At 45.1% G+C, this 19044-nt stretch overlaps 1 protein-coding gene across 1 annotated transcript in view; it reads left to right on the plus strand.

Moving 5' to 3' along the window:
• LOC139310180 (laminin subunit beta-1-like) overlaps positions 1 to 19044 on the plus strand; it is a 115443-nt gene that overhangs the window by 56419 nt on the left and 39980 nt on the right. The window contains exons 10-19 of the mRNA XM_070934343.1: positions 18 to 81; positions 2712 to 2914; positions 3371 to 3491; positions 6901 to 7089; positions 8931 to 9104; positions 12879 to 12991; positions 13079 to 13158; positions 15864 to 16020; positions 17029 to 17181; positions 18500 to 18658. Coding sequence (XP_070790444.1) covers positions 18 to 81; positions 2712 to 2914; positions 3371 to 3491; positions 6901 to 7089; positions 8931 to 9104; positions 12879 to 12991; positions 13079 to 13158; positions 15864 to 16020; positions 17029 to 17181; positions 18500 to 18658 — 1413 coding nt within the window. The remainder of the gene's footprint in view (positions 1 to 17; positions 82 to 2711; positions 2915 to 3370; positions 3492 to 6900; positions 7090 to 8930; positions 9105 to 12878; positions 12992 to 13078; positions 13159 to 15863; positions 16021 to 17028; positions 17182 to 18499; positions 18659 to 19044) is intronic.

A 19044-nucleotide genomic window follows, 5' to 3' on the forward strand; every position in this document is an offset into this window, starting at 1 on the left:
TTAACTTCTCTCTGCAGGTCATTTTCAAGGTACTAGATCCAGCTGTGAAAGTAGAAGATCCCTACAGCCAGGAAATCCAAGGTATGGCTTCCACGGGAAGTAAGGAAGAGACTGCTTCCGAGAATTGAAAAGAAATGTTGCCAAGGATTAAAATATGTTGCCAAGGCTTTAGATATTGACACAGAGCAGGGGTGAAATGCTCCCGGTTCGGACCAGATCACCCGATCCGGTAGCGATGGAGACGGGTGATTTGGAGAACCAGTAGCAAAAATCCCTGCCCCCGCCCATGCCCAGCTGAGCCACGCAATCATCAGAGGCTTTTTTTTTTTTTACTTTTAAAAGCATTTTTTCTACAACCTCTTTGGCCAAAAAAATGCTTTTAAAAGTAAAAAAAAAAAAGCCTCTGATGATCGCGCGTCTCAGCTGGGATTGTCAAAGGCTTTTAAAAGAAAAAAAACCCTTTTTTTCTTTTAAATGTCTCTGACGATCCCAGCTGAGTTGCCTGATCGGCAGAGGCTTTTAAAAAAAACTCAGCTTGGATCGTCAGAGGCATTTAAAAGAAAAAAAGTTTTTTTTTTCTTTTAAATGCCTCTGACGATCCCAGCTGAGTTGCCTGATCGGCAGAGGCTTTTTAAAAAACTCAGCTGGGATCGTCAGAGGCATTTAAAAGAAAAGAAAAACTTTTTTTCTTTTAAATGCTTCTGACGATCCCAGCTGAGTTGCCTGATCGGCAGAGGCTTTTTAAAAAAGCCTCTGCTGGGATCGTCAGAGCCTTTTGAAAGCATTTTTTTACAACCTCTTCAACGAAGAGGTTGTAGAAAAAATGGTTTTAAAAGTAAAAAAAAAAATTGGCCATGCCCACGCAGTCACATTACCCCCCAAGCCACGCCCACAGAACCGGTAGTAACAAATTTTAGATTTCACCAATGACACAGAGTCATGCTTGCAATAGTGGCGAAAATCTGTAGCTCAAATGAGGGATTAGGGTGGAGGTTTCTTCTCCGAGTTTATGGGTTGGTTTCCAAATGTTTCATTACCAGGCTACATCAGCGGTGGGTTGCCCTTGGTTCGGACCGGTTTGCAAGAACCGGTAGTAAAACTGGCAGGAGGCTCTGCCCACCACCCCGGATGTCATCATAGGTGATCTGCGCATGCGCAGAAGCTCGGTGCGCACACGAACGAAGCCAGGACGTGTGCGCGATCCCGTTGTGAACCGGTAGTAAAGGTAAGTAGAACCCACCCCTGGGCTACATCATATCTTCAATGGAATCTAGGGAACAGAACAGAATTTCCCTAATTTCCACTGAAGATGTTACCTAACCTGGTAATGAAATGTTCGGAAACCAATCCGCAAGCTCAGAGAACAAACCTCCCCCCCTCACAGAGTCAGTCATGCCCCAAACAAGCAAATATGGGAACGAGTGGCAAGGGTATAGAGGACTTTTTAATAAAGAAAAGGCATCACTATTATGAGGAAGATCACTGTAGTGAAGTGTTGGCGAATGTTTTCAGCACTGAGTGACAAAACGGGAGAGCGTGCATGTGTGCGAGTGCACACATGTGCCGGAAACCGGAAGAGCAGCCTCCTGGTGCGCATGTATGCACCAGGAAGATGACCTTCCAGTTTCCTGTGCGTGCATGCACACCGGCAACCTGGTCTTCCCATTTCTGGCACTCGTGTGCGCAAAGGCCAGCTGGCTAGTGCGCATGTGTGCACCGGAAACCAAAATGTCATCTTCCCAGCACGCACAGGCGCACCAGGCAGCTGCTCTTCCAGTTTCCTGTGCTCCCGCGTGTGTGAAGACCAGCTGACAGGCACACCGGAACCCGGAAGTACAACGAGCGATGGTTCATGTACCCAGAGAGATGGCTCTGTGTGCCACTTCCGGCACGCGTGCCATAGGTTCGCCATCACGGCTGTAGTGGAGTGTGAGAATGACCTTGGTAGATGGGAGGAAAGAGATGCTGCCTAGGGAACAATTAGATAAAAGAGGGCGGAGCCCACAACTGAGTACTGGGCGGAGAAAGAAACTTAAGAGAGGATCCACTCTAAGTAATCAGGCAGTAAAAAGAGACGGTGGGAGATTTGTACTTTCAGACTTGCAAGATTCTACCAACGTAGCCTTATAATCAGTGGTGGGATTCAGGCAGTTCGCACCACTTCAGGAGAACCGGTTGTTAACTTTCTGAGCAGTTTGGTGAACTGGTTGTTGGAAGAAATCATTAGGGCAGAGAACCAGTTGTTAAATTATTTGAATCCCACCACTGCTTATAATAAAATCAAATTAGCTCACCATGTCCTGTTTCCCTCTGGTCGACTTGGGAGGCTGACCGTCATCTCAAACTGGATTGGCATTCGGGTTAATTTAACAGGGCTTATTGTAGGTTATGATAACACAGTCCTGTATATGCCAGTTTTTCAGTTTACTTTTTTATTTATCAAATTTATAGGCTGCCCATCTCAGCTCAAGGTATCCTCCAGATGTGTTGGACAATCACACCCTGTGAGAATGTGATGGGAATGTTTATTCAACACTTTGGAAGAGATACATTTGGGAAAAGGTGGTAGTTATCTTATTGTGCTTCCTGCCTGATAACCATGACCATAAAAAAAAGGAGGGAGAAAAGCAAGAAGATAGAAAGGGGGGGGGGAGGCTGAAGAATCTGTAAAAGTTAAACTACTGCTCCCAACAATTCCCTCTCTTGCCCAGATTTGTTACGTGTCACCAACTTGCGGGTGAACTTCACAAAGCTGCATACCCTGGGAGACAACCTGTTAGACTCACGACACCAAGTACTGCAGAAATACTACTACGCGGTGTATGAGATGGTGCTTCGAGGGAGCTGCTTCTGTTATGGACATGCCTCCGAATGTGCTCCTTTTACAGGATCAGCTAACCTGGTTGAAGGCATGGTAAGTTGCTCAGTGGGAGGCAAGGAGAAGATCAGGGTGATGAGAAATGGGCAACCACATGAAGTTTATGTGAGCTTAGCTTGTATCAGGAGTCCTCTGCACCTACTATAGGAATTCATGCTCACTTTAAAAAATACCTCTATGCTGGGAGATGCTCTCAATTCAAATCTTTATTGGCAGTGCACAACATATGTACAATGAGATTGGTTGAGGTCCCTCAGTGCAACCCCCCCAACACACAATACAACTCACAGTGAAGACAGAAAATCCCTAACCCAATAAATCATATTAACAATCACCCAGTCCTATTGCACCAGTGTGAACATGTTACACGTTGCGCCGGCCCTGCAAGTCCATCGTACTACGTAGTTATGATGTTATTTCGCATTCAGGAGTCTCTCGCGAATTGGTGTGAAAGGCCTCGTAAATCTATTTTATTTGTCTCCTCTGTTCCAGATCCATGGACGATGTGTCTGTAAGCACCACACTAAAGGTCTCAACTGTGAGTTCTGCAAGGATTTCTATCAGGACTTGCCCTGGAGTCCAGCTGAGGTCCACAATCCACATGCTTGCAAAGGTGTGAGTTGAAGGCTATATGCCATTGTGCTTACATGGAGCAGTCAGGGATTGCACACTAAACCAGTGGGGAGTCATTGCAGGAAGATCGGTCTGTGATGCACATGGTGTTCTGCCCCAGCTACGGACCCCAAAGAACGCAGCACACACAAAATCTATACAAAGCTTATTTTACTCAAATAACTCAGTCTTTTTCAACCAAAAACAAAATACAAGAATTCTAAGATAAGGTAATCACAGTCTTACTAGGGTTGGCAGAAAGCCCAGAAGCAATTTTGCAGAGAATCCAGACGTGAAGGAGAGTGAACTAAAGTTGTTCCCTACAGCTTGCTGCAATCGGTGTTCCTCCTTAAATAGGCTAAGGGAGTGGCCAATTAGCCCCAAGCCTTACTCTCGAGGAGACCTCCTCCTGAGGAGCCACTCCTGCCTTTTGGCAGCTCTGCGCGCCTCCTCTTCGTCCTCTTCACTTAAAGAAGCTTCTGGAGGTTCTGAAGGCCCTGGCTGAATCCCTGCCTCTGGCCCCACATCTTCTCCAGCCTCCTCACTGTCCGACTCAAGCGCCAGCTGCACAGGCTGCTGGCGCAGCACCACACCAGCCTCCTCGTTGTCAGAATCAGCTACAATCTGCACAGGCCGCTGACGGGCCACAACACATGATCACTGGCTTTGTGGTGGTTGCATAGCCAAGACCACAAGCCCTAGAAAAGTTTAATCATGGATGTACTTACTGATTTATTAAACCATTCAGGAAGTTTTTGACTTGAAACTACAATTGGGAGTAGAATTTCCATTACTAAACAATAGCAATAGCAATAGCACTTAGACTTATATACTGCTTCATAGTGCTTTACAATCTTCTCTAAGCGGTTTACAGTGTCAGCGTATTTCCCCCAACAATCAGGGTCCTCATTTTACCCACCTTGGAGGGATGAAAGGCTGAGTCAACCTTGAGCCTGGTGAGATTCGATCTTCCAAACTGCTGGCAGCCAGTGACCAGCAGAAGTAGCCTGCAGTACTACACTCTAACCACTGCACCACCGCGGCTCTTAGCAAGGGGGTTGTTACCTCAATCATGTCCGATTTTATAATCTTTTTATCCACAATTGTTAAGAGAATCATTGCAATTGTTTTGGGAGTTGTTAAATGAACAATGCAGTTGTTAAGTGAATCTGGCTTCCCCCATTGACTTCACTGATCGGAAGCCAGATGGGGAAGATCGCAAATGGTGACCCCCAAGACATTGCAACCTTCGTAAATACATATCCTTTGCCAAGTGCCTGAATTTCGATCATGCAACTGAGATGGTCATAAATGCAAGGACTGGATTGTAAATCACTTTTTTCAGTGCCGTTATAACTTTGAATGGTCAGTAACAAATGGTTGTAAATCAAGGTCTACCTGTACAGGTAATGGCCGTTCAAAGTTCTGCTGATCACCGGGTGCCAGCAGTTTGGCAGATCAAATCTCGCCAAGGCTCAAGGTTGACTCAGCCTTCCATCCTTTCTAAGGTTGGTGAAATGAGGACCCAGTTTGTGGGGGCAATAAGCTGACTTTGTATAAATATACAAAAGGATGAAGGCTATTGCTGAGCACATTGTAAGCCGCCCTGAGTCTTCGGAGAAGGGCGGCATATAAATCAAATTAAAAAAAAAAAAAAGTTACAAGGGCACTGAAAAAAGCGACTTATGACCGTTTTTCACAATTACAACCTTTGCAGCATTCCCATGGTCCATGATCAAAATTCAGATGCTTGGCAATTGGTTCGTACTTATAGCAATAGCAATAGCAATAGCACTTAGACTTATATACTGCTTCACATTGCTTTTACAACCCTCTCTAAGCGGTTTACCGAGTCAGCATAATTGCCTCCAACAATCTGGCTCCTCATTTTACCCACCTCGGAAGGATGGAAGGCTGAGTCAACCTTGAGCCTGGTGAGATTTGATCTGCCAAACTGCTGGCAGCCGGTGATCAGCAGAAGTAGCCTGCAGTACTGCACTCTAACCACTGTGCCACCGCGGCTCATTATGACCATTGCAGCATCCCAGGGTTGTGTGATCGCCCTTTGCGGCCTTCTGACAAGCAAAGTCAATGAGGAAGCCAGATTCACTTAACAACCAGGTCACTAACTTATCAACTGGAGTGAGTCACTTCACAGCTGTGGCAAGAAAGATCGTAAAACAGGGCAAAACTCGCTTAACAAATTTCTCACTTAACAAAAGACATTTCGGGCTCAATTTTGGTCGTAAGTCGAGGACCACCTGTATGCTATCCTGAATCACACATCTAGTCAAAATCCAGGCAGAGAGCCTCCTCTTTCAGATGGCCATCCAATCCCACTGCAGAAACTCCTGAAGCTTTCTCCACTCCGGTTGAAGGCTCCTTCCTCTTGGCTGCCTTGCTTCTTTGTGATACTCCTGGGGAGGATCCTGTGAGAGCACCACAATTGTCATGACTTGAGTCCATTTAGGATCCCATCTTTCAGGGGAGATGATAGTCTGTGTCACTGTTTATTTAGCCGCTACTGGAATAAGATCCGCGGTTAAAAAGTTAGAGTGCAGTACTGCAGGCTATTTCTTCTGACTGCTGGCTGCCTGCAATTTGGCAGTTTGAATCCCACCAGGCTCAAGGTTGACTCAGCCTTCCATCCTTCCGAGGTCGGTAAAATGAGGAGCCAGATTGTTGGGGGCAAGAGGCTGACTCTGTAAACCGCTTAAATAGGGCTGTAAAAGCACTATGAAGCGGTATATAAGTCTAAGTGTATATAAGATTCAAGGTGTTAGTTATCACCTTTAAAGCGCTCCATGGCTTAGGACCTGGGTACCTACGAGACCGTCTTTTGCCACCAATAGCCTCCCACCGACCAGTTCGTTCTCACAGGGAGGGACTACTCAGGGTACCGTCAGTCAAATTATGTCGACTGGCGACTCCCAGGGGGAGGGCCTTCTCTGTGGGGGCTCCAACCCTTTGGAATGAACTGCCCCCGGAGATACGGAATATCCCTGATCTCCGTGCTTTCCACCGTGCCCTCAAGACCCTGATGTTCCAACAGGCGGGGCTAAACATACGAACATGGGAATGATTTTTTTAAATGTTATCTAATTCTGGGTTTTATTTAATTGACCAAACTAAGTAATAATTTTAATTAGCAATTTTATGATGTTTGTGTGTCTATATTTTTCTTGACTGTACACCGCCTTGAGTCCTACGAGAGAAAGGGGGTATAGAAATATAATAAATAAATAAATAAATAAATAAATAAATAAATAAATAAATAAATAAATAAATAAATAAGTGCTATTGCTATAAGTATTGCTAGATCAGGGGGGTTATCTTGGGTGGTACCCATGGAGGAGAATGGACACGAGCGGGATGCAGGCCACTGAACCACTTTCCTGTCTTCTCTCTAGAGTGCAACTGCAACGAACACTCCCACCGGTGCCACTTTGACATAGCCGTCTACCTGGCTACAGGTAACTCTAGCGGTGGGGTCTGTGATGAGTGCCAGGACAACACCATGGGCCGCCACTGCCAGAGCTGCAAACCGTTCTTCTACCGCAACCCACTGGCTGACATCAGGGCCAAAACGGCGTGCATTTGTAAGTACCGTATGTCACTTTCTCCTCCCATGCCCCAGGAGCAAAGAGGGAGTAATCTGAATCTGTACACGACTGAAAGTGAGTGGCATCGCCAATTGCTTTGGGAAACACTCTGTAGAACTGAAAAGTTTCCATTCTTTCATTGACCATTTCTCTTTTATTTTCCCCCCCATTGTGTCTGATTCTTGGAGATTATCTGGACAAATCCCTTCAGTTTTCTTGGCAAGGTTTTCCAGAAGTGGTTTGCCATTGCCTTCTTCCTAGGGCTTAGAGAAAGTGACTGGCCTAATGGCCACCCATCTGGCTTTGTTCCTGAAGCAGGACAAAAAGTCACAGTCTCTCGGTGACTTTAACCACTAAACTAAACCGGCTCTCTTGACCCTAACTCTATTTTAAATCCCCATTGGTTAAATTGCTAGCAATTTTTAAACTTGTCAGCGATAAGGTGCTACCGTTTTGAGCACTTCTAGGATGTATTGATCTCTACGAAGGACACTGTTGCTTGTAAGGTATTATTGGAGCTTTCCTCCAGAGGAAAGGATTTGAAGGGGATTATGTAATAAACTGTCAGAACCCAGTAGAAATGATTACTGCACACAACGGTCCCTGCATTTGATTCACGGATGCTTCCCTACAAAGTGTTTCGTGCTGGATGACTCTGCCCTCTATGATCCCATCCCATCAACTTCTTTAGCGGTTTGTTCAGCTCAGCTCAGTTCTAAATCAAGTGTTCAGTCGAGGTTTTTATTGAAACAAAAGCCTGAAATTACTCACAAGGTTTCCCTCTGGATTCTTTTTTTGTGGCCCTTTTCGTGGCTCATGACATATCAACACCAGGGCCGGTGGTGAAATTCAGCCGGTTATATCCGGATCATGCGATCCGGTAGCGCCGGCAGCAGGAAGCTCCTCCCACTCACCCGGACGTCATCACGTCCTGTTTTGACCCTCTGCGCATGTGCATAAGTCTCTGCACATGTGTGGAGGAGGTGGGCGCGCTCACATTTGTGAACTGATAGTAAAGGTAAGTGAATACCACTCCTAACCAAGGGTATCTGCAGGGGTCAGAAGTTCAATATGGTGGCATAATACTCAGTTGGCCAGAAAGTGCCAATGTCAAGTCTAAGCTCATGTGTGGCAAAATGCAAAGATCCAGTTCCTGGACATCTTCGGCGAACCAAACTTTTGCTTTTCCTAGCAAAATGCACTAGGCACAACCAAAATGCATGTTCCAACGTGTTTGTGTGTAATACCTTTCCCTCCAAGAATGTGTCTTTCTCCTTAGAGCAGGGAGGTCAAATCAGGGCCCGCGGGCCGCATCCGGGTCGCAGGATACTTAGATCTGGCCCGTGGGGCCGCCCTGAAAACAGCGAAGGACTTGCCTGTAGTGCCTCTGCCAGCAAAAACTGAGTCCAGGCAGGCTGTGGGCTGCCTCCCCGAGCTCCATTTTCGCTGGCAGAGGGCTGCAGGAGGGAGTTGGGGCCAAAAACGGAGCCGCGATGAGTGACGTCGAGCTGGTCATGCCCCCCCCACCCCGAGGTCAAACACAATCCTGATGTGGCCCTCAAATTAGAGAAACATGGACAGGCCAGTATCAATAGGGAGAGGGGCCCAAAAAAAATCTTAATTTTTTTATATAGTTAGCCCTGGTATTCCTGAAGCTGCGTGCAGAGAGTGGTTAACAAATCACTATTTCTGAAAGTCGCCATCAATTGGCGACTGGTTTTACAGAGCCTTTGGCATGCTTTGCAGATAAAATGAATAGCGGCGTGGCATTGTTCTGCCTATCCAATTTACCAATTGGTTCAACACCACATACACACTTTTTCTGTTTCATCTCGTAGCCTGTGACTGTGACCCAGCAGGCTCTTCGGATGGAGGTGTGTGCGACAGTCACACCGACACAACGCTGGGCATGATTGCGGGACAGTGTCGCTGCAAAGAGAACGTCAAAGGTGTGCGTTGTGACAGCTGCAAAGAAGGCTTTTACGGCCTCAACGATCCTCTTGGCTGCCAACGTAAGTAACAAGGCTGTCTGGGGAAACCGGGTGGCTTTACAGGTATAGAGATTCTACAGGTAGTCCTCGATTTACGACCACAATGGAGTGCAACGTTTCTGTTGTTAAGCGAGAGATTTGTTAAGGGAGCTTTGCCCTGTTTTACCACCTTTCTTGTCACAGTTGTTAAGTGAATCACCACAGTTGTTAGTTAACATGGTTGTTAAGTGAATCTGGCTTCCCCATTGACTTTGCTTGTCAGACAGTCACAAAAGGTGATCACATGACCCCGGGATATTGTGACTGTCATAAATATGAACCAGTTGCCAAGCATCTGAATTTTGATCACGTGACCACGGGGATGCTGCAACAGTCGTAAGTGTGAAAAACGGCCATAAGTCACTTTGTTCAGTGCCGTTGTAACTAAATGAACTTTCATAAGTCGAAGACTCTCTGTACCTGTCACACTCCTTGAGTCCTAGTGGAGCAGAATAACTGTAGAAAAGTCACCTCCTTTCCCTTAATTTCATGGGTATGCAATAGATCTATTTTTATTTGTTTCTTTTCATGCATTCATTCATCCTCACTACCAATTAATCCTCTTATATTCCAAGCCTCCCTCTTCCATCTGTTACGATCGTCACCTGATGGATCTATAGATGCTGACTTCCACCATCTACCGTGGCTTCGGTCAATCAAGGCTTTCACATAAAGCTTTTAACTAACATGGACAATGTATAAACTAGGTTATCAAGGTTAATCATACTGAGTCTATATGCCAGTCAGTTTTGGCACATTTGGACCAGTGTGCCACAAGGGTAAACCACTATCCAGCTTTATCTCAAGGGTCTTGTGCTATTCTGTGCAAGCCAGAATTCTGAAGACTTCCTTGTAAGCCAATATGCTTAACGTTGCTCACACCCCATGTGTATATATGCTTTGCTTTAATTTAAAAAATTAAATAAAAAGAGAATGTAAAAGTAAGCACACTGCAGAGGGAAGCACCAGCATCAAGCTTAATTTAAATTTTTAGCACTGCATCTGGAGCCTGGGCCCTTGTAATCCCCAGAGAGGCTTTGTAGAAGATTTTTAAAAAAGTGAAACCTAGTGTTTTGTTTGCCTTCAGTTAAAATGGGAATAAAGCTGGGGTTAGACTTCAGCATGATTGCACGCAGAGGTGGGTTTCAGCAGGTTCTGACCAGTTCTGGAGAACCGGTAGTGGAAATTTTGAGTAGTTCAGAGAACCAGTAGTAAAAATTCTGACTGGTCCCACCCCCATCTATTCTCTGCCTCCCAAGTCCCAGCTGATTGGGAGGAAATGGGGATTTTGCAGTAACCTTCCCCTGGATGATGATGATGATGATGATGATGATGATGATGATTGGTTCGATTCAGGGTGGCTTACAATGTGTTAAGCAATAACCTTCATACTTTTGTATATACCTGCTTAGTAGGGCTTTCGGCCCCCCCAAGCGGTGTTCTTTTTTTATACAAAGTCAGCTTATTGCCCTCACAAACCGGATTGGGGAGGGAATGGAGATTTTACAGTATCCTTCCCCTGCCACGCCCACAGAACCGGTAGTAAAAAAATTTGTTAATGTTCTGGCTAGGGGTGCTCTAAAACCGCCTGACTCCCAACACGAAGTCAGATCAACCAATGAGCATGCAGGACACACATCTCCACACAATGTATTGTTGAGATTTAGGAGTTGTGCGCATTGGCCTGCCTGCAATCATCTGCAACCTATGCTTATCCATCAACCCCTTTGCAGCGTAGAAGTGTGTCAACGCATTTGTGCAGTTCTGAAGAAGTCTAAACCAAGCTTAGTTGGCCATACCCAACATGACAGCTATTTTTTGAGACAACCTCTAGCATGCTCTCAAAATTCCGAATGTGCTCACTGGCTTAGAGAGATTAGAAAACCAGGCTCTATCAGTGCAGTTTCCAGTATCTCTTATGCAGCCTATTATTTCCCACCTTCTGTCTATATTTACTTAAACAGTACTCCCTGTTCTTTAGTGTTTTTTTCTTTAAACAACTATGGAATGGAAATTCTTTAGAAATTACTTCTATGGAGCAAGGTGAAGAAATAGCTTGTACTACGTGAATTCTCTTAGCAGAATTTGAATGTTGAGGTTGCACCATGTTGGGTGGAGCAAAGCCGTTAGGCATTCCCTCTGACTTTGCAGCCATTGAGTCTGCTATGTTGGCTTTGGGGGGGGAGATGTTTAAGCAGAGAAATGTGTGCCTCAAACCTCATCGCAACACAATCTGGAGGTGCTTTGCAAGGTGTAAAGTGAGAGTTGAGGGTTTCATGCAGTGATGGGATTCAAGTAATTTAACAACCAGTTCTCTGCCCTAATGATTTCTTCCAACAACCAGTTTGCCAAACTGCTCAGAAAGTTAACAACTGGTTCTCCCGAAGTGGTGCGAACTGGCTGAATCCCACCACTGGTTGCATGTCATTCTTGAGCTGTGAGGTCCTTGGTGCACTCTGAACTTGGTTATTTTCTTGCAGACGTTTTATTATCCAACTAGGTAACATCATCAATGCTAGAAGGCTGTGAGGTTTGCTTTTTGTTTATATACAAATGGCTTGTTCCATCAATGTTGGTCGGAGTGTTCTTGGTAGTTCCTTCATTAAGCTATTGTTTACGGTACGTCTAAATTGATAATTCCTTCGTTGAAATATTGCTTACCAATTGATTGTTGGTCTAGTATTAATCTAGGTATTAATCTCTGCTTATACTAGATACAAGGACAGTTTTTTCCCCCATCCCATCACTCTGCTAAACAACTAATTCCCACAACACCGTCGAACTATTTAGTAAGGCTGTATTACTCTTATTCTTCTCATCTTTCCTATTACCTATCTCCTTTTCTACTTATGACTATAACTTTGTTGCTTATATCTTTATGGTTTATATTGTTTTATTTAGTTTCCTCATATGATTTATGTTGATTGCTTATTTAGTATCCTATGACTAAGTGTTGTATCTTACGATTTATGATGAATGTAATCTTATGATGACTATGATCATGATTTATCACTTATAGCTTTTATGTACACTGAGAGCACATGCACCAAAGACAAATTCTTTGTGTGTCCAATCACACTTGGCCAATAAAGTATTCTATTCTATCTATGTTGATTGCTGGCAAGAAGGTGCAATCTTTTATCTTTTTGATTGTCTCCTTTTAATCATACAGTAGAACCTCTGGTCACAAATGCTTCTGACTACGATCAAATCGAGTTCTGACCAAAAACTTCACTTTTTTTTTTTTTTTGTGTGGCCGATTTCCCCTTCCGTACCCTTTTTTCCAAAATTAGGTTTGGGTCATGACCAAATCGGATATGTAGATATTGATTTTCTGTATCAGTGGTGGGTTGCCCCCAGTTCGGACCGGTTCGCAAGAACCGGTAGTAAAACCGACGGGAGGCCCCGCCCACCGCCCCGGATGTCATCATTGGCGATCTGTGCATGCGCAGAAGCAAGACGTACGCACGAGCGAAGCGAGATCCCATTGCGAACCGGTAGTAAAGATAAGTATAACCCACCCCTGATCTGTATGTATCTGTTGAGGAGAGCAGAGAGACAAACCCCATTCCCTTCTAGCATTGATGATGTTACTCAGTTGGGTAATGAAAAAACAATCAAGCTCAAAGAGCACCAGAGGCCTCACAGTTCAACCCTGAGCTACAAATATTCTCTTCTATCGGTCCTCATGACTTTTAGGTTGCCTACCCCACTTTTTAAAGACCAGACATGGAAATTACTGGTCTGTGTTCTCAGCCTGCAGGTGTGACCCTCGTGGGATCACCACAGATAGCAGCCCCTGTGACCAGATCACCGGTGATTGCTATTGCAAGCGTTTTGTCACTGGGCAATACTGCGACCAGTGTTTGGTGAGTGAGGGTTGTATTAATTGGATTTCTACTGTGCATTCTTTGAGTCCATTCCATAATGGGTGTGTTGGTTCTTCTCTTCCACAGCCTGAATACTGGGGTTTGAGCTACGACGTGGCAGGCTGCCGAAGCTGTGCTTGTGATTTTGGAGGTGCCTACGACAATAGGTAGGACTGCAGTGAGCGGACACCAAAGGGCAGAAGGAAACATTTTAAGTGGCTCCCGAGAGACCATCTGTTTCTCCACAGCTGAGAATTCTGAATTGACAGATCCTGAAAATAGAGCTTCACAAATTGATTCAGTGGCTAGTGGTCAAATTCCGTAATAACACCGACACTCTTAAGCAGTTTCCTGCAACAGCACTAACATTTTTCAGCATTGTGCACAAATAGGGATTGTAGGTTTTTGGTATCAAAAATACATTTAAACATTTTTTTAACTTGCATGTTTAACTTTTTTAAAACTTTTCACGTTTTCTAAATTTCATTGTAAACAATGGGATTTATGATTTTATAAGACACTCCTTGCTATGCTTGAGCACTGCTGTGAACTGTAATGTTGTTATGACCTAACAATGTCTCTAGACAAATGCTTATCCATTCATTTGTTAATTGAAATTAACACTGATGTGTAGAATTGCTTCCATTTCATGCAGCTTGGACTTCCTTCCTTCCTTCCTTCCTTCCTTCCTTCCTTCCTTCCTTCCTTCCTTCCTTCCTTCCTTCCTTCCTTCCTTCCTTCCTTTCTTTCTTTCTTTCTTTCTTGAGTGAAATTTCACAAAATGGTGACATATACCCTAATGAATTCGAGAAAACCATCAGGAACCAGACCAAAGTGCTTTGGGAACAGGGCCTGGTCCTTGGGGGCCACTTTACTGTGTTCTCAGTGTCTCCCCCAAGGCCGTGCTTAGCTTAGCAATACTTACTGTAAAAATTATCCTCTGTGTCCTAGTGCCCTCCAAGTTACATTCCTTTTTGGTTGGGTGAACCAACTATCTGATGAGACGAAGCCAGACAGAAATAAAGGTGGTACCTCAACTTACGACCATAATGGAGGCCAACTTTTCTGTTGGTATCCAAGACAGTTGTTAAGTGAGCCGTGTCCCATTTTACCAACCTTTTGCCATAAATCACTGCAGTTGTTAAGTTAGTAACACGGTTATTAAGTGAACGTAGTTTCCCCATTGATTTTGTTGGTCAGAAGCAGGGGTGAAATCCTCTGAAGTCTGCTACTGGTTCTGTGAGTCTGCTACTGAGCGTGCGCTTTGCCCATGCATGCGTGCTTGAGGTGCGCCCACGCAGTGCTAAAAAAGGAACATTTCGAAGCCTTCCGAGTCTGTAAAGGTAAGTAGAACAGTGAGGGGGGGGGAAATCCGCTGTGCCACACAATTTAGATTAGCTAGAAAGCAGGAAATCCGATGATTCTAGCTAATATAAATTGCATGTCACAGCTGATCGCCACCCAGCTGATCCTCAGAAATACTGATTCGCCCGAACCAGTAGCATTTTTTACTACCAGTTCGCCCGAACCGGTCCGAAGCGGTAGCATTTCACCCCTGGTCAGAAGGTTGCAAAAAGTGATCACATGATCCCAGGACACTGCAGCCCATCATAAATACATTCTAGTTGCCAAATGTCTGAAATTTGATCACATGACTGTGGGATGCTACAATGGTCGTAAGTGTGAAAAACAATCATAAGTCACTTTTTTCAGTGCTGTTGTAACTTTGAATGGTCACTATGCAGATGGTTATAAGCTGAGGACTATCTGTTCATTCAGCTGTATGCCTGGCCCGTTCAGCCCACAACACTGAGCACCTCTATGGACTGGGACGGGGTCGGATTCTCGTGCTAGCACCTCTACCAAGGAGCTGGGCTGATTTTCTTCCAACTCAGTTGCCAAGATCTCAACTCACAACACAGATATTTTGAGATGTAAGATGCAAACACTTCTTGGGACTTGGAGGTGGGCCAGTTTCTCCTTGAACCTTCCAGGAACATGGCACTCCCCTTTTTCTGCAGCTGGCAAGCTGCCTTGTAGTGTCCTATGACCTGATACAGGGCTTAGGGCAGCCAAGCAGACAAAAAAATATTTGTTTTTCTCATCGCAAAACTAAACATGGCAAGGCAAGAAAAGGATTGCAAGAGCGGGTGTGGGTGGAATTTTGGCACTGCACTAGTGGGAGCCTCGGCTATCTGCTGTGATAACATCCATTGCATTTTGCAAGACTGAATCGGAGAATTTAGGGAGAGCCAAGGGCTGCAAAAAATGGGATACTCCTTATTGCCATGATGGCAAACCTACGGCACATGTGCCAGAGGTGGCACGCAGCGCCCTCTCTGATGGCACTCGAGCTGTCGCCCCAATTCAGCTCAGCCGCGCATGCGTGCGCACCCACTGCCAGCCAGCTGGTCTTGGGGTCTCTACCGCACATTGCGGGGAGGCAGGGGGCATACAGGGGGGTGCACGCGCATATGAGGGGGCGAGATGCATGCGGGGGCCCCTGCACACGCATGTGCAGAGGGCGGGGGCATGCGGGGGGCCGTGCATGCATGCGCAGGGGGTGGGGCACGTGCTGATCAGCCAAATCAATGGAGGAGGATGGTTTTGTTTAGCAATCACATAATTCTCTTAATAACTGCAGTGATTTGCTTAACAAAAAATTGTAAAATCGGGCGCAATTCACTTAGCCTTGCTTCGCAATGGAAATTCTGGTCCCCATGGAGGTCATAAGTCGAGGACAACCTGTCTGAAGCCATTGGCACTGTTGAATGTTGCCTGCTTTTTGAAATTCCCACTCCACTTACATTGTTCAAAGATTTGCCGGTAGCTAAAAGAGGTTTATTTTTGCTGTTGTGCCTTCTGTCTCCAGATGCTCCATGAATGATGGCCAGTGTCCCTGTAGGCCCCACCTTATAGGTCGTCAGTGCAACAATGTGCAGCCAGGGTTTTTCTGTATGCCCTTGGACTACTACATGTATGAAGCTGAACATGCCACCGGTCTTCCTCCAACTGATCCAGATCTCCCAGTAAGTGTGCCAGGCAAAGGAGGAGGGAATGAACTGGGTAGGACGAAAAACTGCTGTATCTGCATTGAGCTTTGTCTGTGTCTAGAAAACCATTGTCATTTATTTAAGAATTAAATAAGGAAGGGAGAGGATACAGGTGGTCTGAGGCTGGCTTAAGGCATATTTGAAGACTGCTTAAGTGCTAGGGAATACAATCCAACGTCCTAGCCTACTAAAAGGCTGCAAGAGGCTATCCAGAGATGCTGTAGTGTATTATACTACTGGAAAGGATATGGCTCACAATTTTTAGCCTGTTCTTTTTGAATTTGGGACGAGATCAACCCCATCCATGTGCTGAATTCACACACCAAATCTTGTTGGTGCAGAAACTCAAGGTGCTGGGGGCTGCTGTGAAAGAGAAGTTGGGAGGTCCATGTATTGCCTCTGTCTCGTCCAGGAGTATCTAACACAAGATCCGCTGATTTGGCCTGCGGGGCTGTCCTGGAAAATGTAAGGGGCCGGCCTGCATTGCTTTGGCTCAATCTACTCAATGCGAAGAGGAAACATCAGGCCAGTGTGGCTTCGGCCTGGACTACCCAGCGCAAAGAGGAAACATGCCAGCAGTTTGGGGAGTGGCGTCAAGTTGGCCACGCCCACCCAGTCAGCCACACCCAACCAGTTGGCCATGCCCAGTGAGTGTCATCAAACTGGCCACGCCCACCCAGTTGGCCACACCCACCCAATCAGCCACATCCACCTGGGCCCCTGAGGTCAACCACAGCCCTGATGTGGCCCACAAGGAAATTGAGTTTGACTCCCGCCCGTTGTAGTCCAACAGCTATATTTGTCTGTGTATTTTTATAGTATTTAGAGCACACCCCAATCTTGAGAAATTTGGGGTAAGGTCCGTGGTTCCTTTCCATTTTGCCCTTTCAGATTTTAGCTCCTTTGGATTGTTGGGTGGCCAAAGCAGAAAGACACAATCACCCCTAACAATTGCAGTGAGATCTGCTTTCCTCCCGGTGACAGGGTCCCTTGAGGCAAGAATCGCCTGTGGATTGTGTGGAATATTACAACGGAGTCCAGAATGGGCGCCGAGTGAGGCTGAGGCGCCAGCACAGCACAATGAGACTCTTGCAGCAGCGAGGGGGGCTCTCGCGAGCTCGACAGCTTCAACAAAAGGTGACTGTGGGAAATCGTCTTGGGGGAAAAATGATGCTGGAAGAGAAAATGGGATTGCCCAGAGCTCTCTGAGATACTAGTAGGGCTACCCCAGAAGACTCAACTTCCAAAGGGGGAAAGAAAGAATAAGATGAGATCTTCTTTCCGAGTCACAGGACTGACAGCTGAATTTCATTTTGATCCCAGTGAAGGGACATTGTCCTGCACTGCACATGAAGTCCTAGTTTAGGGGAATTTATAGATAGCTATGGGTCTGGTAACATAGTACATACCTCTTGCATCCCAGAATCAAAGGGAGTTGGGCAGTATATAAATTAGATTCAGGTAGTCCTCAATTTAAGACTGTAATGGAGCTTGATCAACCTGATTTTATACCCTTCTTTTGGCAGTCATTAAGTGAATGATGTAGTCATTAAGCAAACTAATCATTTGCTGCGAGCCAGTTTTGCTGAAAACTGGAGGTAAATGCCACTTTTTGGTAAAAATATCATCAAACAAGGTCATATCATCATAAAATGCTGCAAACAGGCATAAATGCATGCCAATTGCTCAAAATGCTGTCACATAATTGCGGCGTATATGTGTGTGGCTGTTGGAACCTCAGGACTAGTTCATAAGTACCCCCAAAGAGGTCTATGGTAACTCTGAACAGTCACTAAGGGATCAGTCATAAGTCAAGGACTACCTCTATTTCCTATGTTCCTTTTTTTCTCTGAAAAATAAATTGTGTTGTAGGGATGAAAGTGAAAATGGATGGATCCATAGATAGATTAGATGATGAAAGAAAGAGAAAGAAAGAAAGAAAAAAGAAAGAGAGAGAGAGAGAGAGAGGGAAGGAAGAAAGAAAGAAAGAAAGAGAGAGAGAGGGAAGGAAGGAAGGAAGGAAGGAAGGAAGGAAGGAAGGAAGGAAGGAAGAAAGAAAGAAAGAAAGAAAGAAAGAAAGAAAGAAAGAAAGAAAGAAAGAAGGGAAGAAAGAAAGAAAGAAAGAAATATAGGTTTGAGAGATGGGAGAGGATGCCTGGAAATTGTTGAGCTCTGGGTTTTTTTAAGCCAAAAGGTAAAAGAATAAAACTTAAATCCATTGTGCTTCTCTCTGTCGTTATTTAAAAACATCTTGAGCTTGTAAGAAAGGCATGTGGTTTTGCTGGAACAGTAGCTCTGCGTTGTAGCAGGGAAGGCTTCCTCAAAGGGCTGTTTCCACTTGCCAATCAAGGTGCTAAAAACATACTCAAGGAAGCGCCAGGAGGGTATGAGTAAGAAACACTGGGAAGACTACGGTACCATGTCTTTGCTGCTGACACTGCATTTTTATCTACAGCCTGATGTGGAAGTTGTACAGCGGGAGCACACAGGCCATATGATCACATGGACAGGGCCAGGCTTTGCCCGTGTGCGCGATGGGGCTGGACTATCCTTCCACATTGACAACATTCCTTACCCAATGGAATATGGCATCTTGTTCCGCTATGAACCTGAGGTAGGTAGAAACTGTTGGAGGGAAGACAGGTGGGCTTTTGACGGCCAAAGTCCTGATCTTATCTTCAGCATATGCATGGGAGCAAGAATGATTTATTAGAATAAGTAGCAAATCATTTGGGAGGAAATCTTTAAAAATTCATTTTTCTAATACAATTGCTTTGATTATCTATACTTGTGCTTTTCACGAATACATATTGGTAGGTCATTATTAGATCAAAGTGCTAAGATTAAGAAATGGACTTGCAGAAGCATCTTCTCAACTTAGGTCTCATATTCTTAACCACAACTGCATGGGTGATAGTAAAAGAAGAAGCAAAATAAGTTATTTAGTGTCGGGTGCAAGCAACAAGAACCACTTGTGAATTAACAGAAGTTTTATTGTTA

Source organism: Pituophis catenifer, unplaced genomic scaffold (assembly GCF_029215685.1).
Source record: "Pituophis catenifer annectens isolate HBS135680 unplaced genomic scaffold, rPitCat1.0.hap2 SCAF_2, whole genome shotgun sequence".
Classification (NCBI taxonomy): domain Eukaryota; kingdom Metazoa; phylum Chordata; class Lepidosauria; order Squamata; family Colubridae; genus Pituophis; species Pituophis catenifer.